The following is a 25739-nucleotide window of genomic DNA, read 5'->3' on the forward strand; positions in this document are numbered from 1 at the left end:
TGTGTGATGCCAAAGCAACATGTTGGAGAGTTGGCATTACACTGAGAATTGTATTTGTGCATATTATTTATTAGATATATTATTGAATAAATTTGGATAGCTGTTGAAAATAAATCCCTCTTAGTCTGTCCAAAACCCTTTATTCAAAATTTTATCTTTTTATTATCCAAACACAATATCTCAGTTTAGCGGATTACTTCCATAAGTCAGAATTATTTCAGTCTGTCTTCCTTCTGGCTTTATGCAGAACAAGCGTTACACACAATAAAAGTATCAGGAATATAAATGGCTAACCAAAGATTCCATTTATGTCATATTAGCTAGTATTACAGGCCAGGCCTTTGTTCACATTTCGGTAGCCTTTACCTCTGACCGTGCTTGTCATCACAAGAGACTGTCAGCTGCAATCCATTCTCTTCCATTTGTTGGCTGGTACACAATTTTCTTTTGTTGCAAACGGCAGAAGTCTCCGCTTCTGGAGTGTACTGGTATTTATTCATGAAATGATCCACAAGACGTTTCCTTGTTAGAGCTGCTTCTTTTTCAAAGGTGTTTATTATACTTCGGCCTGTTTTGCACTTGAAAACAAGTGGAGAATTCAGTTAGCCACAATTTTTGGTTGATAGACAGCATGAACAACTACAAGGGATACTGCAGAATATATTAATAGCTTTCCTTTTTCAAAGAAAGTATCCACACCTTTGACAGTAATTGTTTCCAACCTCAATTGCTCATTTGGATCCACGCTCATAGCCCAGCATGATTTTAGGCTACTGTGAGGGGAGAAAAACTAAATCTTTGTCAATGCTTGTCAAAGAGAAAAAATAGGGAGAAAAACAGTAGCTGTCAGCAGCAGCAACAAAGTACAGTAGCTGTACGTCAGCAGCAACAAAGCAAGATTTTTTAGAAACAAAGAGAAGCCACATTTCACACTGACCCATGAAAAAGATAAGTTTGCTAAGGAGTGGATGGGGTCAGGAGTTGCTTTAAGTTCATTATTAAGTTCAGATTGCTTAGGTCACCTCAGCTCTCCTGATATCAATTCCATTACTTACAAGAAAATTTCTGACCCTTTCCATCTCTAGTTCATAGTATTCTTCTACTGTCAGATCATCAAAATTCTTCGAAAGGGACAAGAACCCACACGAGTCTTGGCTACGCTTGGAGTGCTCCAACCTGCCACGAAAAAAAGGCCATTGGCAAGAAGTAGAACAAGGCAGGAAAAGTAGGAGAAACTTTCTGGAACACAGCTTAGTACTACAGTTAGAAATGTAAATGTTTTCCATGTAAGCAGTTGCCCACCATTCATGTCTTCCAGCATGATTCAGTGACACAGTAATATTATGCAATAAGTTACTCAGTTATTTTCATCACATATACTTTTGTAAAGCAACAAGTAAATTAGGTTGGTTGAATTGTTTCCTCAGTGGGAGCTAAAAAAAAAATAGTATGAAATTCCCTTAAAGGTGAACAGATACCCATCAGAAGTAATTCTGCTCCAGCCAAGAAATTGTTTTCTAACCTCCTCCACAAATGCCCGGAAAACGTTCTTAGTCTGAGCTGCCTCAAGGCGGAAATCACCAATCGGACCATACATACCAGGGATCGTGATTGGACTCCCAGCCCTCCAACTCTATCAAGCAGAAGAAGCACTTGGCCACATCAAGTTCCTCTGCATGCAGATGATGGATAAAGCCAGCCTTGGCCATCTACATAAAAAGTGGATAAGGACACCTTGAAGACCCGAGAGAGAACTTTTGTGCTTCATGGGATATTGTTTGCTGTCAGCTGGATCTTTAACTAATGACTGTTCATACCATGAGGTTAAGCTATGTTTCCTTAAAGATTGAATCAGTCACAGGAGCCAGCCTAACATAATGTGCTAAGCTATGCGCGGATTGTTGGACTCTGGCTTATATCTGAGAATTCTGCATAGTTCAGATTGCTTACCATTTATCTCATTTATATTGAAAAGTAAACTGCATCCGGAATTAATCTGCATGCCTGCAGATTCTATACAATTCTGCTTAGGCTGCCTTACATTCCACCTTTTTCTCAACTACCAAACATGCCCCATTTGCAGGAGATCCCAGAGCCAAGCAGTCCTCCAAAAAGGAAACTTTGCTAGGCTTATACCAAAACTTGCATCTCCTTTGTCCTGCATGTTCCATTTGTTACAGAGCCACCTCAGACAGCTTAGTTTTACTAAAGGAAAGATGGCTCAAAGTCAAGAAAGAAGAGCAGGTTTTAAAGACAATATTAGTCCCTCGACTGGAACTTTCCTAGGACAGAATTCCTAAGCTGATAGAAGCAATGGTTTTCCCCAGCTTAAAGATATACCTATGAGAGCTTTCCCTTACAATTTATTGAAAAATATATGGGAGTCAGCCTGGGCTTCTTTTAAAAACTAGAGAGGTTTGTAACAAAATTGAGAAATAAAGCTTGCAGGTTTGGGACAGGGGGAGTAGATCTTTTTCTGTTTCCTCTTCTGAAATGTTAAACAAAAAACCAAAGCCTTCCCTTTTGGAGGTTTACTAGAACGTAATGTATAGCTCCCTTCTTAGGAGGGGAGGAAAAGTCCAATTTTTAAGAACAGCTGAAAGTATTATTCAAGGTAAGACTATACTTATTCAGAGAAAGCCTTGCTGAACTCTACTTTGAATGAATATGCATCATTGAAAAAAAATATGGAGGGTCTTTTCAAAGATTTCTCAGGACTTTTAGACTTACATTCTCAGGAGTACATTTGCAGTTGTCCTTAAAAGGCCATGCAGTTAAGGTCTGTAAGCGATTTCTATAATCATACATTTCTCTGAAATCAAGTAGGTTCTTGGAAGTTGACGTGATTTCTCTCAGGAAAGCCTCCATGTAGGCTATGAATGTTGCAAACTGTTATTCTCACCACACTTTCTTTCAAAGTCGCATGCTTGTATGGCTTTTGGCTTCATATTTAAGGCATTTCCTTAGCTGTCTCAATTGATGTCACCTGTTAATCAACCTTTAAAAGTTGGGAGAAAAAAATGGATAAACATGGATAGTTTAACCTATCTAAATCAGTACAATACCTTTTCCTCTTAGAGGTAAATCTCAAAGTGTTTAGAATTAAAACACTAATTCAAAAAACAAGTCTGCATTAATATATTAGAAAATGTTAAGTAAAATAAACATTAAAACAATGTCAAAAAATAAAAGCAATAAAATACTTTAACAAAAATGACCAATACAGAAATTGGTTACTTACTGTAAATGACATCTTATTTCTTGGGATTCTCCTTTCCCTTTAATTCTGCAGTAACTCCTTGAAACAGGTGCTGCTTTTCTTGCTCCTGTCACGTGAAGCTGCGTTTGCCTAAATTCTTGAGAGTTACCAATCCTGGCTGCTCACCACCCTAATAATACAGAACCATTGTTTGCCTGTATCCCTGCTTGAGCTGGCACTGGGACCCAGCTTTTCTGATGTAAGGGGATGGGCCAAAGTGAGAGAGAAAGGTAGAATATTTTTTTGGAGCCTGTGGGCACATATGAATTTTCAAAGCATTTTAAAAAGTATTTTGTTTTCCAAAATGCACTGTATGCCTACTCTTCTGATCCTAAGTTGTGAACAATCAAACAAAACGACTGTTAACTATGCCAACTTATCAAGTTACCCATTTTTCAGAAGGCAAACTGATTCTATCATTTCCCCCTTCCACTCAGGATATTTTCTGCCTTCCACTCCCCCAATATATTTTTGCCTTTTTTTTTTTTTTTGAGGCTGGTGGGAATGCTTGTAAAGTAGGGCTGCAAACTTCTGTATAGACACTAGGTGGCAGCAACAATCCTGCATCTCTTTTCTGCTATCTAGTGGTGGTACATTTTTTGAAGCTGATTTATGGCAGGTTTATATAAACCAAGTCATCACAATTTTTATTTTCTGCAGTGAAGGCAGAGGCATTTTTATAAATAAAGGTGGTAATGTCTGATGCTTTTGTCATTGTATGCCAACATTATACGTCCCCCTCCTCCCCTCCCCTTCCCTCCCTCCCTTCCACCCTCTCTTTCAGCATGTTTGTATGTGCAGAATAGTGGACAAATTCCTTGTGTGTCCAATCACACTTGGCCAATAAAGAGTTCTCTTCTCTTCTCTTCTCTTCTCTTCTCTTCTCTTCTCTTCTCTTCTCTTCTCTTCTATTCTATTCTATTCTATTCTATTCTATTCTATTCTATTCTATCATGAGAAGCATCCATTGGCCCATTGGTGGCAAGAAGGCATTACATATTGCTTATCCCTACCCCTAGAGATTTGGATTTCAGCAAATATTATGAACACAGAATTGCTATACTTACTCTACTATCATTTAGAACATTGGTTCTTAAAATATGATCTTAGGGTCCCTGGGACCCCCCCCCGCTGCCCCTTGACCCCCTCAGGGGTCTGCAAAGACAAAATTATTTGCTAGTCTATGTTAAAAAATAATACATTTTTAAAAGCCCATCAAGCAAAAGTAGCAGTGAATGGATCAGTTTTAATTTTTAATATGGTAAACATGAATAAATACAACTCATACAAATAAAAGCCCTTTGGGGGGTCCTTCATAATTTTTTTAAAACAGGAAGGCCTCTTGAGAGAAAAAAGTTTTTTTAAAAAAATACTGATTTAGAATATGCCACGTTAGAGAAAGATGGATTGGGACATGGCATCTAATATGAACATAATCTCATAGTTGATGCTGTAGAAGTTTACCTAACTAGTAAATTTTTTCTTTTCCACTTTTTCCTTTTTTTCTTGTAACAAAATTATTCCTTTTAATTTTTAAAAAGAATTGGAAGTAGAAGGACGGCATTTGAAATTCCGTGAATAGTGTGTGTTTTTATTAAAAAACACAAATCAATCATATATATCATGATTTGTAAGAAAAACCATCTCATTAATATTTTTTTTTGCCTTCTTGACTTTCTAGATTATTCCCATGGTGCAAGAATTTATCATTAACAACTTGGGCCGTCTATTTATTGAGCCTCCTCCTTTTGACTTAAACAAAGCATTTGGGGATAGCCACTGCTGTGCTCCACTAATTTTTGTGTTGTCCCCGGGTGCAGATCCCATGGCAGCTCTTCTCAAGTTTGCCGATGATCAGGTATGTGGATGACTATTTCATTGAGCTTCTCTGTGGATATGAGGCCTAACCCTGGAGTGCCTGCTATTTGCGTTGCTTGTTCAGTGGGATGATATATGAGCAAAAAGCTTCAGGGTTGCTGGGAACATCCGTTGAAATAATTTTACAGGCTTGATTTGATTTTCATAGACGAAGCCCAGTGGGTTCATCTCAGAATGTGATAGTATTGTCAAAATGACATAACTGATGTTGCCATGTTTGTGTACATGTGTGCAATATCACAGCACACACACACAAAAGGGACAGAGCTTGTGCCACAATGCTCATATCATTACTTGCTCTCTTATGTGAGGTATGCCTTATTATACACGCTGGCATTCAGGGAGCTGTGGAAGGAAGACAATACTGTTCATGTAATTGTTTTTATTCTTTTATGGAATGCATCATGGATAACACATACTAGTATTTGAATGAATATAGGCTGCACTATTTATGAGCAGTCACTTTTCTGAGTCCTTGGTCCTCTGTATCCATTAAAGTACTAGGAGTATCCTTTATCCACAAGCTTCGGTACATATTAATTTCAGTAGAGGCAATGGATTTCAGTCCCAAAGATTAGTTGATCTGTCAAGCTGGAGACCTCCTGATAGATTAAGAGCCAAACTCTTCCCATTACTTCTCTACTCTGGCAATCAGCTACCCTAAGCTGCAAGAAGAGATGAAAAAGAGGAAAAGCTGGTTTTTAGCCATCAGCTTTCCCAGACATAGAGGTTCTGACATGGCCTTAACCATGCACACCCAGAGAGAATGGAAGCAAAGTTTAGCCCTTTAAACTCACCTCCCTTTGTCTGCTCAAAGTAAAGGAAGCAAATTCTCTTGTTTAAAGTCGATGATCTGTTAAATGATCTGTTAAAACCATAGTAATGCAGTGACAGATGGGCAGCTTTCCTGCTGGCTGGTGATGTTGACAGGGTAGGGCAGCTGCCAAATCGAAGGGTTTTACCAATCTCTTTACTTAATATCTTCTGAAATATGAAATCAAGACACTACCACTCAGCAACTGTCAAGTGTTGTAAGAATTGGTAAGAAGAAGCTACGCGAAAGAAGCCTTGGTGAATCTTATTAGTAACCTCTCTCAACTCAATAAAAGAAAGGCAAGGAATGCCTTCTAGAAGATCATTGCCAATTGCATTTGTTTCATACATGAAACTTAACAACTTGATGTGACTTCAACAAGACTTTCTTTAGGATTCTAAATGTTGACTGCAATCTAACCCTCGCTGTGCTCCTGCAACATTTTATGATTCCCCTCCCTCTTTTTTTCCCCATGGATGTTTTATATGTACAGGGCTTTGGTGCATCAAAACTCACCTCCCTGTCCCTGGGCCAAGGCCAAGGCCCCATTGCTATGCGCATGATTGAGAAGGCTGTAAAAGAAGGTAGTTGGGTGGTTCTGCAGAACTGCCATCTTGCAACCTCATGGATGCCCACACTGGAGAAAGTCTGTGAGGTGAGTACAAACAGGAGCTTAAACTATGATGACAGCTATTTCTTTCTTTCTTTCTTTTTTTGGTGAGCCTAAGGTTCTAGGCACTGATGTCATGTAGAAAAAAGATGAGTCATAACTCTTAGGCTAATTTTGTGGGTGAAATGAGCAGAACAACGGTAAAGGAGCCAGAGTTGGATAAAGATGACGGTACTCAGATTGGCTCATAAGGAAGGTAGCAGAAGGAGAGTAACAACCGCCAAGTTAAATGTGACATTATGAACAAAAAGAACATTTGAGTAATCCGTGGATCTTGAAAGTGATGTTGGGAAAAAATTACAACTGAATTGAAGGCAATAAGATAAAATGCATGAAGCCATGAATAGGAATATGTGGATGAAGTAGGAGGCAGGCCTACTAAATCTGGGCTGAACCAATCTACATGACTACTAAATGATAGCGAAATGATACAAAAAACTCCTTTTAATTATTTGTTGAATCTTATTGGAAATTTTGATTTTTCAGCTCATTAGTTAATATAAAGTTGGCTTTTGTGAGAGTATGCAAGCGCACCAACAAATAAATACCTTTGGGTCATCAATAAATAAAAGAATCTTCGCCAATAGGTTGCTTGGCAGATCCAAGAGTGGGCAACTTGGAAGGACAATCCTTTATCAATTAGTCTTTCCCCTCCCTTCTTCCCTTTCTGTTTTGCTCACCTGGGTTTCTTCAAGAGGAAATGTTAATGAGCAGAAGTTCTTGGATTTAAGAGGGGAGGGCTGAAGAAGCTATCAGCTTCCTCTTCTGACTGGATCAGCTAATTCTGCCCAGTGTCTCAGCAAAGGAAGTGGTAATGCTATTTGCCAACACGTCAAGTTAGCTAATGTTTCTTCCATTTAAGCCTCATCATTTCCATAGCTATTTGAATTTCTGAGGGTGTATTATTCCATGCAGGGTGAAATGGTTGGAGCAATCAGCAAAAAAAAACCAAACAAACAAACAAAGAAACAATAACCCTGAGACATAAATAGTAATTTTTACTTGTTTTGGAGCTTCAGAATTAACTTAATCCTTAAATACTTACCTTGAATAAACTCTTCATAAAATGTAATATTGAGAAAGTACCTTGGGGCTCTAAATATGAGTAGTAGCTTTCATTGAATCCAACTTTCAGCATGTATGCTTAGGTCTGGCCTGCAGGGTGCATTTATTTCTAATATTGAATTAGACTGTATCATCCTGATTTTTTAAACTATGATATATTGGTTTTTAAATCAAATTTTAATAGTTCTGTGAAGATGGGTTTTGAGGGGGTTAAATTAGATGGGCCTAAATGGGCACTGGCTATCTCAGAAGTTCAAATATAGAAGTGCACAGAGAAATATCTGTTAGATTACAATGGTAGCAATTAGTTTTTAACCTGGAGTATATAACCATTATATCAGACATTGATTGATGGATACTACTAAAACATAAATAGATCTAGCACATTTGCCCACATAATATATGGCATAATATCTCAACTGTGCTTGAAAGCAAAGAACAAGTATGGAGAAGCAGTACTTCCATTAAAGGGAAGCAGTTACTGTATCTGGCATTTTCTGCATTTATTGAACTACAACTATCGTAAACCTCAAACAAGATGGCCTAGGATTATAGGAATAATTTAAAATATCTGGTCAGCATTAAGTTAACAACCTCAGCAATACATGATTTCAGGTTAAACATGAATGCACATCGCAATTTTCCTGTTCCCATTTATAAAAACAGTTATTCAACATAAATATATTTGAATGTGCATTGGCCTTAAGAAGAATTGATTTGGTGATCTCTTCTCCTTACTGAGTTTCTTTTTCTTCTCCTTTAGGAACTGAATCCAGATACAACACATCCAGATTTCCGTATGTGGCTCACAAGCTACCCATCTCCTAACTTCCCTGTTTCTGTGCTCCAGAATGGAGTGAAGATGACCAACGAGGCCCCTAAAGGTCTACGGGCAAATGTGGTCAGGTCATATTTAATGGACCCCATCTCAGATGTGGAGTTTTTTAACAGCTGCAAAAAGCCTGTTAGTATTCCATGATTGGTCTTGTTTTCTTGTAAAAAGCAGCTCAGGCAGATTCTTACGGGCTGGCTTGTGTTTTTGTTGGTTTATAACCTACCCAATGAAATAACCCTTCTATGCACAGAAACGTGCCTTTATGGCTGCCTCCTGGGATGCAGTTAATAGCAGGCTTTATTAAAATTGTATTTTTATTTTACCGCCAAGCTTTATTCCTCCTCCAGCAAGCGTCGGTGGTGCGCCATTAATAATGTTGTGTGCCCATTTTTAAAGAAGCCAGGAGGAAGTAGTTTCCCAATGCAAATCTGCAAAGCAGGGGAGAAATTTTTGCAGCTGAAGATGAGCTGAGGGTTGCCCTGCTGCGAATCAAACCTTCTTTAATCGAAAGCATTAAAATGCTGGTTTCATAGGACTGGGAGGGGGAAAATGGCTCTGTGAGTTGATGGATGGCTCTCATCACTACCTTCTTTAGAATAACAGCTTCAAGTGAGGAGCCACCTGCTGTTTTCATAATTAGGTTTCAGAGTGCGAAGGCGCTTGACCCAAGATAATTTCCATGATCGGTGTCGTAATTAAGAATGGGAGATTGTTGTGCTTAAACTGTGAGATGATGATGTTTTTCTGCTTGCCTGGCAATTAAAAAAAATATCTGAAACTTTTAAAAAAGTTAAAACTGCAAACATGCTGAAAAGAAGCGATAGCAGGCATTTTAGGTTGCAGGTTTTAAATATATCATTCAGAAGCAAAGGTTGCATATTGTTCCTAAAAAGGAGCTCACTTCATAACTGTGTAAATTTTGGGGCTGCCTTGCTTACCCAAGGCTGAGTTTCCTTGAAAGAAGGTCACAGGAGACTTCGGGCCTTTTCATGGAAAGAGAAAAACCCATAGTTTTCAGACTCCAACAGAGTTCTATTTCCCATCTGATCCTTAAAACCCTACAAAAGAGAGCAGCTTGATTTTCTTTTCTTTTTTTTCTTTCTTTTCTTTTCTTTTCTTTTCTTTTCTTTTCTTTTCTTCAAGTTTAGCACAGATCGCTCTCATTGCAGGCTAGCTGAACCTCTTCTACTCTGCCTATACACTTCAACCCATAGTTCCAAGGTTCTTCATGCACTCTTCTGTAGCTTTGGTTGACCATTCTGCCCAGGGGTGGAACTCTTGGTTTGGTAATTACGTTTTGCTATACCGGTTCTGTATCTGCTGCTCTTCAGAGCTACTGGTTCTATAGAACCGGGCAGAACTAGTGGCATCCCACCCCTGATTCCGCCCTGCCTTTCTAACATAACAGCAGGAAAAAAGCTTCAGTACTTGGGCAGATCAGTATCATTTAGTTAAGTTAATATTAATTGTGTTTAAATTCAGTTTCACTTTGGAATTGGACCCATCTTGCCTGATTGGGAAGAAAGCATCTGGAGAGGATACAGGACACACACACACACACACACACACACACAGACAGACACAAGGTAGGCCTGGGATTAGCTCAGCCTTTTCACTTGCATGAACTATCACTCTTAACAGGGAATTTGGGGTTGTTGGACACATTGGCTTTTGAGAACATGTCATGTATAGCCTCACAGAACAGCTGCCACGGAGACATTGCTGTACACTAATTGGTAACACGATGGGTATGGCATTCACAAAGCCTCCATTCCTAAGTGCCCATTACCTTTCCTAGGCTTACATTTCTATGGGCAAATGGGACGCTTCCATCAAAGCACCAAGCAGACCCTCTGCCCTCAATGGGATTCAGGAAATTAAACATTTGGAAGAACTGCCCAGTGCCAGCTCCTGCCCAGGGACATAATCCAGGATAAATCTTCCCTGACATATGGCATTCTAGCTTCTGCTTGATCCTATCCAACAAAGTGGATCCCATCACGTTGCTAGATCATTAGTTCCATTGTCCAACTTTTATTCCAGTTAGGAAATTTGTTCTGCACTTTGGCTAAAATCTGATGGTCATTTTTCATACTTACGACCATTACAACATCCCCATGGTCACATGATTTTCATTTGGATGCTGAACAACTGATTCATATTTATGATGGTTGCAGTGTCCTGGGGTCATGTGATTCCCTTTTGCAATCATCTGACAAAGTTAATGGGGAAACCTTATTCACTTAACCACCATGTTATTAAATGAACAACTGCAATGATTCACTTAACAAATGCGGCAAGAAAAGTCGTGAAACGGGGCAAAACTCAATAAATTTCTCCCTTAGCAAGATAAATTTTGGGCTCAGTTGTGGTCTTAAGTTGAGGACTACCTGTATTGTTTAAATTAAAAGCTGCAGTGGTGCAGTGGTTAGAATACAGTACTGCAGGCTACTTCTGCTAACTGCTGGATGCCTGCATTATATGCTGACTCTGTAAACTGCTTAGAGAGGGCTGTAAAAGCACTGTGAAGCGTTATATAAGTCTAAGTGCTATTGCTGGTATTGCTAAAAGAAGCTTTCTTAAAACAAAGGTGAGGTAGGGCATGATGCCCGACTCACCACAAGGGATGTAACAATGGCACAATGAACCAAAGGGTATCACTTGCTATTCCTCCCTTTCCCATTGCTCATATAAGATAACCATGGACAACTTCTGGGGTCATACACAGTCTTTGGATTGGGTGATAATGCAAATGGATGAAATGCGCCTTTTTTTTTCTTTTTTAGTTTCTCCTGAATTCTTGCTGAAGGATTGAAGTTTTAATTAGCAATAGCACTTAGACTTATATACTGCTTCACAGTGCTTTTACAGCCCTCTCTAAGCAGTTTATAGCAGTTTACAGAGTCAGCATACTGCCCCCAACAATCAGGGTCCTCATTTTACCCACCTCGGAAGGATGAAAGGCTGAGTCAACCTTGAGCCTGGTGGGATTCGAACTGCCAAATTGCAGCCAGCCAGCAGTCAACAGAAGTAGTCTGCAGTACTGCATTCCAACCACTCTGCCACCATGGTTCTCTTTAGATGTGTTAAATTTAATATTTTCTAGGCTAGGGCACGTTTAGCTTATATTAAGGCTTGTTCCATGCCCCCTGATTTCAGCAGGTGTGTTCAGAGGGTGTTCCAGGGCTGCGGAGAAGAAGCTGGGGGCATCTTTAGGTTAAAAATATGAGTGTGTTTAGCTTGATCTTCAAAGATTGCCTTGGAGCACATGATGTAGCTCTCCAGTTGAAGTTCAGTTGTTCCGAATTGCCTCAGCGCTAGAAAACGGATCTAGAAAGAAGGTTGATCTTAATTGCAATGAACTCCTTGGGGGAAGCAGGTAGCCTAATAAGAAAGAAAATAATCACTGAATTAACCACAGTAGCACAACTGAGAATCACCAGGCAGAAGAATGGCGTAGATAAGCCTTTCCTTTTTCTCCCTTTCCAAAGGCTGAATTCAAGAAGCTCCTGTATGGCCTCTGTTTCTTTCATGCCCTGGTCCAAGAGAGGCGAAAATTTGGGCCATTGGGTTGGAACATTCCCTACGAGTTTAATGAAACCGACCTGCGGATCAGCGTGCAGCAGTTGAATATGTTCATAAATCAGTATGAGGTACTGAATGATTCCAAAACAATGTCAGTTTTGTTCTCTCTGTTGCTGAAAGAGCTGTCTGCAGTAACTGCTTGTTTGTTTGTTTCAAAAATAACTACATAAATAAACTTTCTTCACTGGGAAAACGGGAGGGATTTCTCTCTGATGTTGTTCGCAGAGGTTATGATTTATTCTCAGGAACTTTGAGAAGCCACAAGGCATGTTTGTTTAATGTAGGGGGTTGGAAAGGGATGCTAAAGACCAATATAATTTTGTTAAAATAGATATATTTTCAACAGATGGAGTTCACAATCTTGGGAACTGTCTTTTCTGAACATTACTAAATCCTATTTCCAAAACACTCCTCTTCCCCATCTAATGCTCCTATCTCTCCTTTTAGATTCCTTTAGATACATACATAAATACTGTACATACATACATATATTTCTATAATGATGATAATAATAATTATTATTTAGACCCTGATGTATTTTCTAAGCTTTTAATGGGCTCTACCCCACTCTTCTTATGCTTGTCTTTGACTATAATAAAGATTTGATTTGAAAACATAAGTGAGTGGATAGGTATGTCATGGAAACCCTTGTTTTTCTTCTTCCAGGACTTGCCATTTGATGCTATCCGCTACATGACGGGTGAATGTAATTATGGAGGCAGAGTTACTGATGACTGGGATCGGCGTACATTGCGCAGCATTCTAAACAAGTTTTATAACCCAATTATTGTGATGGATCCCAACTACAAATTTGATACCAGTGGCATTTACTATGCTCCTCCTGAAGGAGAAGTAAGTATCTGAACATACAACAGTTTTTCTGACCAAATCTCATTGAATGGAAGGGAATCCAGGTGAGAGGCTGATGCTAAATGATCAGCGTCTATAAATGGCTGCAGAGGATCTCTTTATTTCTTTTTTTCAAGCATAGATAATGGATAAAATGGATTAACATGGATAATTTTCCTGCACAGCAAAAAACAAAATGTTATAATTTTTTCTGGGTCATTCTCTGGAGTCAAACGAGATGGCTCTGGTGTAGCTGTCGACCAGTACTTTAAAAACCTCTTTGCAATATGCCTGCATCCTTCAACGTGTCGAAGATTCAAAGTTCCTATTGGGCTTCAGAAGATGATACTGAGCAGCAGGGGAATGTTGTGTATCACTTCACAGAGAAGATCTAACTCCCATCCATCAGAGGTTCTAAATCCCCTTTACTAGAAAAGCAGTGGCGGTTCAGGCAAAGAGGCAACTATAAAAAAAAAAGAGCTGTAAAAAGAGTCTCTTCCTGTGCCTGCTCAGGTCTCTCTAGTATTAAAAACAAAATTGCCTCCAGTGGAAGGAATATATAGCCATCAGAACTCCAACTCATGAGAGGCTTCTCCTCCACAAATTGATCTAATCCTTTTTTAAAGCCATTCAGGTTGACCCATATCTCTACATTAAATTGTCAATAAATTCTAGAGTGTCCCATCATTCAGCTTCAGGAAAGCATAGCATTGCAGGAGGAATGCTGCGTGTGTGTCACACTTCTTCTTCATTGCTCCATTTGCCTTTTGTGACCTGGCTCCTGACTGTGATACCAAGGGGTGTATGTGTGTAATGTATCTTGGTCTAGAGTGCATCTAGGTGCCCACTTAAGAGACACATTTGCCTAACTGAGATAAAAGCTTCATTCACTGGGGGGCGGGGGGGGGGGCAGTGCAGAGGCCCAGTCATTAAGATGCTGGGCTTGTCCTATTAAGAACCTGGGCTGCCACCCCATCCCATGGCAGCCCAGGTTCAAGACATGAGTGGGTTGAGTGACCATTCTCGCCCCAGCTCCTGCCAACCTAACAATTTGAAAGCATGCAAAAGCGAGTAGATAAATAGGTACCACATTGGTGGAAAGGTAAGTGCTCTGTGACGATATACTGGCCACATGACAGCGGAAATGTCTTTAGAGAGCAGTGGCTCAATGGTCTTGAAACGGAGATGAGCACTGCCTCTAGAATCAACAACGACTAGCAGAGTAAAATTCACAGGGATTCCTTTACCTTTTTTTTTAACCTTCAATATTATCAGGTTCTTCTAACAGTCAAGTCTTCAGTGAATCAGTAATGTCCTTTCATAGCAAGCCATTTATGGTCAATGAACTCAGGCTGGAAATCCGTTCATTTGATTATATATTTTTAAGATATTTTATGCCACCTTACTTTTTAATAAACTCCTCAAGGCAGTCAACATTCTTACTTCCTCCTCTATTTCCCCTACAACAATTATGTCAGGTGAATTGGGGAGGGGGGGAGGGGGAGGGAGAGAGATTGGTCCAATGGCCCAAGCCACCCAGTGGGCTTTCATGCTTTAAGACGGGAGTAAAATGTACCTGTGTTGATTTCTAGTTGTCTCCTTTACTACTACAACAAAACTGGCTTTAGGCAGACCTATAGCTCCATGCAATTCAGGATCAATTTACTAATTAATCACTGTACTTAATCATTTTTCAGTATCAAAGTTACATTGAATACACTAAGACTCTACCTCTGAATCCTGCCCCAGAGATTTTTGGGATGAACTCCAATGCTGATATCACCAAGGATCAAGCTGAAACGCAGTTGCTATTTGATAATATTCTTCTCACACAGGTGTGTCCATTTTCAGTTCAAAAACTACGAACCTACCCAACCCATCTACTAGCTAGACTACGAACCTAGCTACCCCTAGCTACTCCATCTTATGAGAAACCACATCTAATTACAGTTTTGCATTTTCTTAAAGATACAGTTTTAAAATGTTTATCCTGGTTTATATATTTCTAACCCAAACACCTGTTAGGTGACTCATATTCCTAACAGATGGTTTTATTCACTTTGGTGGGATAGTGTTTGAAATGCAGAAAACCAGCTTTTTCTTCCCTGTGGTGGGCCTGTAATATTGTGAATTGTCTGGCATATTAGACTGTGAAATACTACAATTAGGTTTTAACAAGAGCAGTTTCCAAAATGCATGCAGAAAGATAAACCGTGGACAGTTCAAAAGGAATGCTGAATTGCCTGAGTACTGTAAAGCTTTTAAGTGTCTCCAATAAATTCCAAAATATACAGTAGTAGCGGCTTTCTTCTGGGAATTTCACTAGCAATAATGGGTGCAGATGTCTGCAGTACTTTAGGAAGTCATCCTGGCCTTCAGTCTGTAATGCTTTCCTATTTTTACTTCTATTTCCCAAACTTATCATAACACAAGGTTCAGATCTACTGTACAATTTCATTTTCCCCAAGGATGAAAATATTTCCATTCCATAGGAAAACGCAGGCAAACCGAGAACTAAGTCACAACAACAGGGGCTTGGGAGGCACACATAGATCTTCAAGCCATGCAGTGCCCTTCCACACAGGATGCCTCATGATTGGAAGTTTTGACATTGCACAAGTGCTTGATTATGAAGCAAGCGGAACAGGTCTACCATCTAGGGCAGGGGTGTCAAACCCAATCCCGTCGCGGGCCACATCAGGAGTTTGTTTGCCATTGGGGGGCCAGGGTGGGTGTGGCCTGGTCATTGCGGCTGACTGAGTGGGCGTGGCTGGGCCCGGGGCGGCAGGGGCCAATTCCTCGCTGTCTCCGGGACAGCCCCGTGGACCACATGTTTGACATGTCTGATCTATCTTAACATTGTTTTGTTTGTTTATCCATACATAGGATCTTTCAGCTGGCTAGTTGGTCAGATGGGAAACTGGGCTGGGAGCAGATTAACACTTCATTCCTGCTGATTTCAATAGTGCCCTAATACGAAAGCTGTTTCAAGTGGATTGCCCTCCTAAGGATAACCCAGCCTACTTTGTTGCCCTTGAGATATGTTACTTTATAATAATACTAAGCCAGCTATATTAAATCTTATGTTGTCCAAGATGGCCAGAGTATTAAAAAAAAAAGCACAAAATGGCTCCAAGCCCAGATTTTCTAATGCAAGAAACACAATTTTTGCATCTGAATTAAATGACATCAACAGGCTATTTCTGTCCAAGTTTTAAGTCCCCAGTAAAAGTTCTTCCAGATGAGCTGAAATATCTAATAGGTTTTGCAGCATTTCACTGCTCGTTTTCTCTCTGTTTTGTAAAAAGTCTCGTGCAACAGGTGCTGGTGCCAAGTCGTCTGATGAAATTGTTCGCGAGGTGTCAAGTGACATCCAAAGTAAACTTCCCTCTGACTTTAACATTGAAATAGCAATGAGGAGATACCCAACCACCTACACCCAGAGCATGAACACCGTGCTGGTCCAAGAGATGGGCCGATTTAACAAATTATTGCAAACTATACGAGACTCCTGCATCAACATTCAGAAAGCAATCAAGGTAAGATAAGCTGACGAGAAAGCGTATTTAGTTTGAAGAGGTTGGAAAGAGTAGTTGTCAGCTCCCATTAGTTTCACTGGAGTCTTTGGGGGTTTTGCCCAATAGTTCTTTTAGTTTGAAGAGTTGCAATAATCCCTGAGCTCTGGCCTTCACCACTATTTGGGAGGTGCGGTTCTCAATTATAATAACATGCTCAGCATTATGCATCACTGCTGTTTTAGAAATCTAGCAGTAGAGACAAGGAGTTGGATGAAAAGCCATGGAAATACACTTTGGAGACGGCAACCTAAGCTAGTGGCTTGCTATGCAGCTGGAAAGATTCCCCCAAAATTGATGCTCAAATGTCAGTGACCCAAACTGAGCAATGAGCTACTAAATTCTCTTTTCAACTCTTCCCTCTTCTAAAAACTTATCATGGACTCTCCATTTTAAGCCTTTTCCCCTTCTGGAATGGAACGGAACGGAATGGAACAGAACACTTTATTGGCCAAGTGTGACTGGAAACACAACTACAGTAGAGTAGTTGTATGTTCAATTACACAATCCAAGACAGTACAGAATACGCACCTTACATAGCTGCCATCTGACTGTATGGGAAGGACCAACTAACAAATTCGCATTTTCATGATCTGTGTGATAGAACTTACCAAATACAAGTATTGACAATAAATAACACTTGATTAAACCTGAATGTCGCCTGACTCTAATGCCTGGGCAACATAAAGTAGTGGTAGAGGGTGAAATACAGTAGTTAATTTTCAAAGTTGTTGCACCCGTCTGTCTCATCATTGTGTATCTGTCCTTCCACAACTAAACTGTGTAACAGAAATATGAAGTGTATCAACCCTAACAATAAACAAGATGTAAACTGAGCAGCGGCTCACTGTATGTGCTGCAATCACGTATCAACCTAACTCAAGCGTACAAGCTTATACAGTGACAGATTTTGAGTGACCGCTGCATAGAGACTAAATTACTAAGCTACACCCTAGAAGCAATATTTGGTAAAAGCTATGTGATATGGAGGGATAAATCCATTTATTTGTCTTTTTTTCTCCTGTATCTCAAACAGGGTCTAGTGGTGATGTCTGCAGATCTGGAAGAAGTAGTAAATAGTATTTTGAAAGGAAAAATTCCAGGCATGTGGATGAGTAAGTCTTATCCAAGCCTCAAACCTCTTGGAAGCTATGTAAATGATTTTCTTGCCAGATTGAAATTCCTACAGGTGAGCATTTCACTTAAAATTTTGATCTGGGTGCACTTCAGATATGTGTAACTAAAATTCATCATCCTAGCACGTTTAATAGGAAAAGCTTTAAATACTCTTATAGATACACATCGCATGAAGTAGGTATAATTAATATCCAAAGCACTAGTTCAGATTCTGGGCAAATATTGTTTACAGAGATTTGTGTATTAGGGCAAATGTTATATAACCTAGTACAATGGCTGTCTATTCAAGTTGTGCCACTGAACACAGAATACTGACTTTTCCCATTCCAGAATGCCTGCACTTCAGAAGTCACCTCAAACAGAAGTACATAAACTTAAGTGCTGGAAACCCATCTTACTATTATGCTGTGGTAACAATTTGGTGAAGTTTCCTGCTCCTAAAGCATCTTATCATAAGATTTTAGATTGAATTTAGACAGAGGAAATATGGTTTGCCATCGTTGACAAAAAGGAACACAGGAAATATAATTCTTAGACATTCTGAAGGGGGCTATAGAACATTACAAGACAATTGTATCGTTTTTAGCTGCTTAGAGTGTTCTTGTGCTACTATCTAGAGTTGAGGTAGAAAATGTAGCATTCTAATATAATATGGTAGTCACAATCCCTGGACACGTTAGTTGGGGTTGACAGAACCCAGGATCTGGCACACCGTGGGGTCCACTGTCCTGCACAAACAGGAGGCAATCTCCCTACAAAACTTGCAAAAATCTGATTTTCCTTTGTCACTCATGGCACATTTAGCAAGGCTTGCCCATTTCTAAAAAGTGCTGGGGGTTGGGAATCCAGGTTGCATTCCATTGATACATCTTGATACAACCTAGTGAATTCATGTGTTAATATTAAACTAAATTTCCTCCGCATCCTATCATTGCAGACATGGTTTGAAAGTGGAACTCCCCCTATGTTTTGGCTTTCTGGATTTTTCTTCACACAAGCCTTCTTAACTGGTGCCCAACAGAATTTTGCCCGGAAATATACCATCCCAATTGATCTCCTAGGTTTTGATTATGAAGTTCTGGAAGACAAGGAATACAAACATGGCCCCGAAGATGGTGAATATGCAATCAGATTGGCAGTCCCATAATTGGGAGAACTTTAATTAGCATTTTTGTACTCTACCCTTCATCTAAGACACTCAGGGTGGAAAACTGAGGAAATGGAATTTAAGCTTCTCAAAATCATTATGAAGTTAGGCTGATACAGAGGTGGTATTCAGCAGGTTCTGACCAGTTCTGGAGAACCGGTAGCGGAAATTTTGAGTAATTCGGAGAACCAGCAAATTCCACCTCTGGAGATTTTACAGTGTCCTTCCCCTGCCACGCCCACAGAACTGGTAGTAAAAAAAAATTTGAATCCCATTACTGGGCTGATTCTATACGGAAGTCCATATGCTAAGCAGAGGTGTGTGTATCATAGCCACCCTACCCTTTGTCCATTTGATCCTCTGCATAATATTTTCTTTATATTCCATTACTAGTTTAATTGAATTACAAATTCATGTTGGGAAAATTGGTCATAGTAAATTCCATGAAATTATCACAAAGATTAAGAGGATAGGTTGTGGCCTAATTATTTGTTATGGCCACGTGTTTGATACAGAAAGCCTACTTCTGAATGGGAAACCGCACGTAAATGGGCCTTGAAACTAATCCAGGGCAAAGCTGCAACCTACCTCCTATCTGTTTATTTCTGAATGCAGAAATAATCATTGCCTGAGGTTTGTCTTTGTGAGTTGCACAGAAGCCATTTATAGGTATGGGCTTCCCTAATGGGAATGATAAAAAGTCATAATCCAATGTAAAGTTCAGTTACAAAACAAAATTCCACACATCATTTTATACTAACATATCCTTTCCTTTTTCAAACAAAAAAAACCAGGAGTCTATGTTCATGGATTATTCTTGGATGGAGCTCGTTGGAACAGGAAGACAAAGAAATTAGGGGAATCTTACCCCAAAATCCTTTATGATAATATGCCAGTGGTTAGTATCTTCCTACTAAACATGATTTTTCCCCCCTAGTAAACTGTAGTTACATGTAGTCCTCAACTTACAACCACAATTGAGCCTAAAATTTATGTTAAGTGAAAAATTTGTTGAGTTTGCTCCATTTTACGACTTTTCTCGCCACATGTGTTAAGTGAATCACTACAGTTCTTAAACTGTTAACACAGTTGTTAGGTGAATCTGGTTTCCCCATTGACTTTGCTGGTCAGAAAGTCGCAAAAGGGGATCACATGACTCCAAGTCATGGCAACCGTCATAATTGTGAGTCAGTTGTCAAACATCCAGATGTAAATCACATGACCATGGGGATGCTGCAAAGGTCATAAGTATGAAAAATGGTTGTAAGTCCCTTTGAACGGTCACTAAATGAACTGTTGTAGGACTACCAATATCCATTGACCTGGGTTGAAGCAAACATGGACTTGATAGTTCCACAAAGGGGGGGGGGGGGTTCAAACATGCACATTGCCTTTGTGTAAGCAACTCAACTATCATATGTGACTATATATCCCACTTCTTAAATTGTGCTGTAATTGATTGTGCCACTATGCTGATTGGCTTGATTTGGTTCAGAGATTTTGCAAAGATAATCCATCCCCACCCAGATAAAGGAAAATAACTTGTAATCTATCGACATTTTGATCGTCTCCTTCTACTCGCTATACAGATGTGGCTTAAGCCTTGCCGAAGGTCAGACATTCCCAACAGACCCAGTTATTTGGCTCCGGTGTACAAGACAAGCGAAAGACGAGGAACTTTGTCTACTACGGGCCATTCTACCAATTTTGTGATTGCAATGATTCTGCCTTCAGACAGGCCAGAGGAACACTGGATTGGACGAGGGGTGGCCCTGTTATGCCAACTCAACTCCTGATGTAAGGCACCGGGAAAAGAGAGGCTAATGGGCCAGCCTGCCATATTCAGTATCTTTTTCGTCCCTTTTTTCCCCCGAAATTCTTTTTTTTTTTTTTTTGAAGAAATTCAAATGTTTCAAAAAAAAAAATTTAAATACACTTTATTTGCATCTTTAAGTTGTAAAAAAATTAGAATAAGTTGAATGAAGTAATAATAAAAAGTTCTTGGGGGTAAAAAGCAAGTCTGCATAATTGTTTATTCAATAATTTTATTTTCTTATGTTCCTTGTGAATAAGGAACAGACATAAACACAACACTGTTGACAATGGACAAAGAACAGCATTTCATAATTTCCAGCTTTTATTTATATATATATATATATTTATATATATTTTAAAAATGGATTTTGTTGTAACAAATCAAAACAACACCCCACCCCCTTCCAAAAGCTGTACCTCAAATATATTTCAGGACCATAATCACATTGTTTCAACTGTTAAGGAAAGAAATCACACTGCATCCTAGGATGCTACAGCATTTTCTAAGCAATCATTATATCACAGCTGATTTAGTGCAGTGTGATCAACATGGGATGTCACACAGTGACAGCATTTTAAGATACAAGTAATAACATTTATGCCCTCTAACAAATATACATTTAAATGAGACTGGACTCCCGAGTGGAAGGGAATGATGAATCCACGTAGAAATGTAGTGGAATCCCAATAGTCCCAAATGTGATCACTTAATTGTATTTCAAAAAATTGGGGGAATTCAGCACCCAAGGAAAATAGGGGAAAGCTAGGGCTATTCTACGGCTCTTCACAAAGTGTAACAGGCACACAAGTGAATGAGGGGGGATCGTCTCCCGAAGGCTCACCAAAATCCTAACCTTACACCAGAGGGCTGGTGTTTTGTAGAGAAAAAAAATTATTACTTGGGTCTAATTATTTTTCCCAGATTGACATTACATTATAGAACATGCCAGCAGAACGCAAAAGGAAAAAGTACTACCTGAAATAGAGGAAGCTTTATTCATAATTACAAAAATAGACTTTGAAAATCCTGTATGTCTGACTTTTTTTTGCCAAAAAAAAAAACAAAAAACCCTCCCTCCAACGGTCTGGCACACTAATAAATCAAGAGTCCAAATCTTAGGAGAAGGAAATCCCACTGATAGATACCTAAGGGGAACGCAGCAGCATCTCCTCTAGCTTGCAGCCAAGCATTTTAGCTGGAGTTGAGTTCCTCTCTCTAGCAAAGAGGGCGAGACCAAAGACCCAACCTTACAGTCTTTACAGTTGTTCTGAGATCCCAGCGGGTATGCATTTGGTAAGGGAGTAGGAACCAGTTCTCCTGGAGACACTAGCTAATCAAAACACTGATGTCTGTTCGTATTCAACCCTTCCCACAAAAGCCACCTTCATCTGACACACCTTTAAAGTAGACAACACTTGCACAAATGCAGGAATGTCTGGAGAAAAGCCAGTGGAATGGTCAAAAAGTAAATTGGAATGAAAACATATCTGGTTTTGTAATTTTTATGAACTCTCTGATGGGAATAAAAGAAAATACTCTCTTCCCACTAAATCCCAAACCTACCAACCTTTCTTTGCAGCTCAGCTTCGTCTACTTAAAAAAAGAAAAATGCTGGAAGAAACTAACTCCCAAGATTAACTTAAGATTAACCTGTTGTGTTCTTCTTTCCTGGGACTGGAAGAGTCTGCTTCTGTCATAATCTCTTACAATCTATCTCTAGGTGTCAATAGTTGATTGGCACAAACATTCTCCCTACGGTGGAGCTAATCCCTGCAGAGTTAAGGCTTTCCCCCAAATCTGCATGTGCCATGATGCTGGCACAACCACTCCTCTATCATAGAGGGCCTGCTGCTCGATGTCATCCCTGCAACGCACCTCCCTGGCATGGGTTTCTAGGAACCCCTGCAGCAGGAGGCAGCAGGTCCCCCTGCTGGAGAGGAAGCACCACCAAGATCGGAGGTCACCTGCTTGGCTTTTGGGAGGAGACCTCTGGTCTTCTACATTGCAGAAGGAACCCAACTGCAACAAAGACAGGGATGAAAGCCCAGCAGAATAAAAGAAAGTTCAAAACAATGAAAGCTTCAAAACAATCTCCCAAAAGGGGGCCTTGGGAAAATTCCCAATGTCAAGCGGCTGCAGATGCTCCAAATGTTAGATGGCATGGCACTGAATTCATACATTCAAAACTGTTCTCAAGAATCATGCCAAACAAACATGAAAAAGGCTGCTGTCAAAGAAACTTGAAGCAGGACCTCCCTTAGTAACAGAAAAGTCAGTATGAACCTTTCAAAAACAGCATTGCTATTTGCTCCACAACTGCAGCCGCGGGATCGGAGGGAGTCCACAAGCAGTATTTAGCTACCTGGCATTTTGCTAATCCATCTCCCACAAGTTAGTATGAAATAGCTAATACTTCCCAACCCCACACCTCGCCAAGGTACACAGGCTTGATTCCGAGATCTGCAGCCTGCTTTTCCTTGGACTTCAAAAGGACGAGTACAATACCACCATAATAATGAAGGGGCTCAAAAATCTGTGAAGGAGCCAGTAACCGCAGAGCTGCATAATAGCGGCTACAGACAAGAACGCATGCTTGAAACCCTGTATTAAACAGCTGATTGGCAAGGAGTGGGGAAAGGGGGAGGAAAATTCAATTCAGAACTGAGAAAAGGGGGAAGAAAGTTCAATTCAGTGGCTGAACCAGAAAAACACCCAGTTTTACTTTGGTCATACGATTCAGCGCAGTGCAAAAGAGCCGACTGAGCAGGCAACAGGGCCGTGAGCAAATGCAATCCAATAATAACATGCTAGAAACAATTCATCCTTTTTTGCTTTGTTTAAAAAAAAAAACATTAAAAAGGTAAACCCCTCCCAGAATGGTTCTAGTTGTGTGCTGCCAACTAATTTCAGTTGTAAGCCTGTGGTGTTAGAGGATGGGACAAGGAGCCCAGGCAATGACCTAACTTGGCACATGAGCTCTGTGGAGAAATAGGGGTGCTTTTCACTATTTGCTCAAAGACAACACAAAAGGCTTTGTCAGCAGGGGGTGTGACTTCTGCTGCACATTGCCAAAGCCAAATAGAAATGATATGTTTGCAACAGCATCTCATGCATCATGTTTACATGCTCTGCTTCCAACACAACCTGATTTTTTTTTTTTAATTTAAAAAGAAAACACTGGACCAAATCAATTGTCTTTTGTTTCTCTCTTCCGTTCTGTGAGCTGGAAAGAAGCAGAGCCTGTTTAAACAGATACCAAAATACGGTTACTGATAAATCAGTGTGTGTCACTGCTTTGTCTGGGAACTGATGTGCATACAGTACCGCAGGGCAGACTAAAAAAAGTCTTAACAGTAGCATGACTGCAATCACAGTTGAATACTGGAAATTTTCAAAACTGAATGTCCAACACTATTTTGTCTTCATAAAGGGCAATCACGAGCATGATGGCAAAACCTAGGACAAGCCCCAAGTTCTGGAGGACGAACTGACCCACCGGACAGTAACCGTGCTCTTCGTTGTCTCCATCCCCATGAAGCATCTCTGGAAGCTGAAAGGAAGGAAAAGCCTGAATAACCCTTTTTAATTAGGGACACCCCCCCCCCTTCAATTCAGAAACCGAGAAGGAACTTCTGCTTTGAAACGATGGGTCTGCACTGACAAGAGGGCTGGGGACAGTTTCACCGCCTCAGGCTTGCTTTCCCCATGAACTTCTCCTCCCACAGAATTCTGCGCATCACTGCTGTGACTTAAAATCTGATTTCCGGAAGCCCAAGCTATATATCCCATGAATTTATTTTTTTTTTTACTTTCCTGAATAATCAAGGATTCCAGTATTACAACCACAGGTTTTTATTAGTTTCTCCATTTGTTTCAAGCCCAGATGCTCTGTATTAATTAGTTAAAGTGCCACCCATCCACAAAAAGGAACACCAGTCAGCAAACTATAACCATTATTCAAGTTTATTTGCAAATTAGGCTATTATTCTTAGCTTATAGTTCAACTCCTCCTCCATCCCTCATTATTGCTACTGTTCCCTTTAGCCCTCAACTGCCATCTTCTAATGATAAGAGACATTCCATCAAATTTTCCCTCAACTCATAATAATATTTGTTTTTCTGTACTAGGAATCCAAGGTCATCCCTGATCCGTCCTATTGTGAGCAAGCTATTCCCATTCTGGCTCTTTCTATGCAGGCCCTTTTCTCTTCCTAGGTGAGAAACTGCTCCCTGTTGGCCTCCTACATGGGCCTGGGTCTTCTGGTATTAGCAGAGCTGCAGGCTCCAAAGGAGTCTTCCTCAGCCTGGGAAATATTGCCCTACCCCAAAGGCCACAAGCACACAACACTACATATTGCAGATCTTACCATGTCCACAAGGGCCACATAGAGGAACATGCCAGCAGTGACTGCAAAGATCCAAAGAGTGATATTATTTGCGTATTGTCCCACAGCTGTTCCTATTAGCATTCCCACATAAGCCATCATCGCCGAGAGGAGGTTGTAAACAATGGCCTGCTTCACAGTCATGCCCGCCTTCAGAAGAACAGCAAAGTCACCTAGTAAAGGCAAAAGCGACAGCACAATCACGGGTGCAGCAATGGCTTATCCAGTCTAATCACGAACATCCTTACTCAAAAGATCCCCGGATATACACATGTTCGTGCATCCCCTGGGTTCTATGATCAACATGGTTTGAGGAACAATTCTTGAAGAATTAGCATTCCATTTTGAAAGACAATATTTGTACCGAGGGTTACAAGCATATGAAATTTAATGTCATAGCTTTCTGACTCATTTCTTGGCTAAGCAGAAATTCTGGTGGTTGATGCGGTTGTCTAGGGCCATGATGGCGAACCACAGGTGGCACACAGAGCCATTTGTGCCGGCACGCGAGCTGTAGGCAAACTTACCTCACTGGGCATGTGTGCACCTCACAGCTGATTTTCGGCTGGTTTGAGGCCTTTTTCGGCCTCCCAAAGGGTTGAGGAAGACTTCTGCAGGCTTTGCAGGCCAAAAACTAGCCCCGTTTTGTCACTTCCTGTTTTTCCAAAAATACCGGAAGTGACGAAACGGGGCTATTTTTCAGCCTGCAGAAGCCTTCCTCAAC

General features: G+C 40.2%; 3 protein-coding genes across 10 annotated transcripts in view; 1 reads left to right on the plus strand and 2 right to left on the minus strand.

Annotated features, from left to right (window-relative positions):
- The window catches only part of DNAH7 (dynein axonemal heavy chain 7), a 158490-nt gene extending 137104 nt beyond the window's left edge, over positions 1–21386 (plus strand). Inside the window, exons 54-64 of the mRNA XM_087949540.1 lie at positions 4941–5117; positions 6445–6606; positions 8450–8650; positions 12013–12174; positions 12773–12958; positions 14653–14790; positions 16264–16494; positions 17567–17719; positions 18605–18782; positions 19609–19712; positions 20404–21386. Coding sequence (XP_087805666.1) covers positions 4941–5117; positions 6445–6606; positions 8450–8650; positions 12013–12174; positions 12773–12958; positions 14653–14790; positions 16264–16494; positions 17567–17719; positions 18605–18782; positions 19609–19712; positions 20404–20610 — 1899 coding nt within the window. The 3' untranslated portion in view covers positions 20611–21386. The remainder of the gene's footprint in view (positions 1–4940; positions 5118–6444; positions 6607–8449; positions 8651–12012; positions 12175–12772; positions 12959–14652; positions 14791–16263; positions 16495–17566; positions 17720–18604; positions 18783–19608; positions 19713–20403) is intronic.
- Positions 121–3019, minus strand: LOC113412395 (baculoviral IAP repeat-containing protein 5.1-like). The gene is made up of 4 exons (XM_026667986.2): positions 2731–3019; positions 1600–1709; positions 1056–1176; positions 121–578 (listed from the first exon to the last, which is right to left on the minus strand). The coding sequence occupies exons 1-4, from the start codon at positions 2866–2868 to the stop codon at positions 363–365; spliced, it is 585 nt and encodes a 194-aa protein (XP_026523771.1). The 5' UTR covers positions 2869–3019; the 3' UTR covers positions 121–362.
- The window catches only part of SLC39A10 (solute carrier family 39 member 10), a 40324-nt gene continuing 35427 nt past the window's right edge, over positions 20843–25739 (minus strand). For all 8 annotated transcript variants that reach the window (XM_087949545.1, XM_026667982.2, XM_087949546.1 and 5 more), the window contains 2 exons: positions 24998–25188; positions 20843–24180 (listed from right to left, as the gene is read on the minus strand). In XM_087949545.1, coding sequence (XP_087805671.1) covers positions 24022–24180; positions 24998–25188 — 350 coding nt within the window. In that variant the 3' untranslated portion in view covers positions 20843–24021. The remainder of the gene's footprint in view (positions 24181–24997; positions 25189–25739) is intronic.

This window comes from Notechis scutatus, chromosome 1 (genome assembly GCF_049901735.1).
Source record: "Notechis scutatus isolate UNSWTSFEM ecotype Mainland chromosome 1, rNotScu1.2, whole genome shotgun sequence".
In the NCBI taxonomy this organism is placed as follows: Eukaryota; Metazoa; Chordata; class Lepidosauria; order Squamata; family Elapidae; genus Notechis; species Notechis scutatus.

Bases quoted from the DNA above. Each gene is read 5' to 3' on its own strand.
- LOC113412395 (XM_026667986.2), bottom strand. From the start codon at position 2,868: ATGGAGGCTTTCCTGAGAGAAATCACGTCAACTTCCAAGAACCTACTT. The intron at 1,177-1,599 runs GTATGTATGGTC...TTTTCGTGGCAG, and splicing joins GAGTCCAATCACGATCCCTG to GTTGGAGCACTCCAAGCGTA. The intron at 579-1,055 runs GTAAGTAATGGA...CTTGTTTTCAAG, and splicing joins AAAGGGTCAGAAATTTTCTT to TGCAAAACAGGCCGAAGTAT.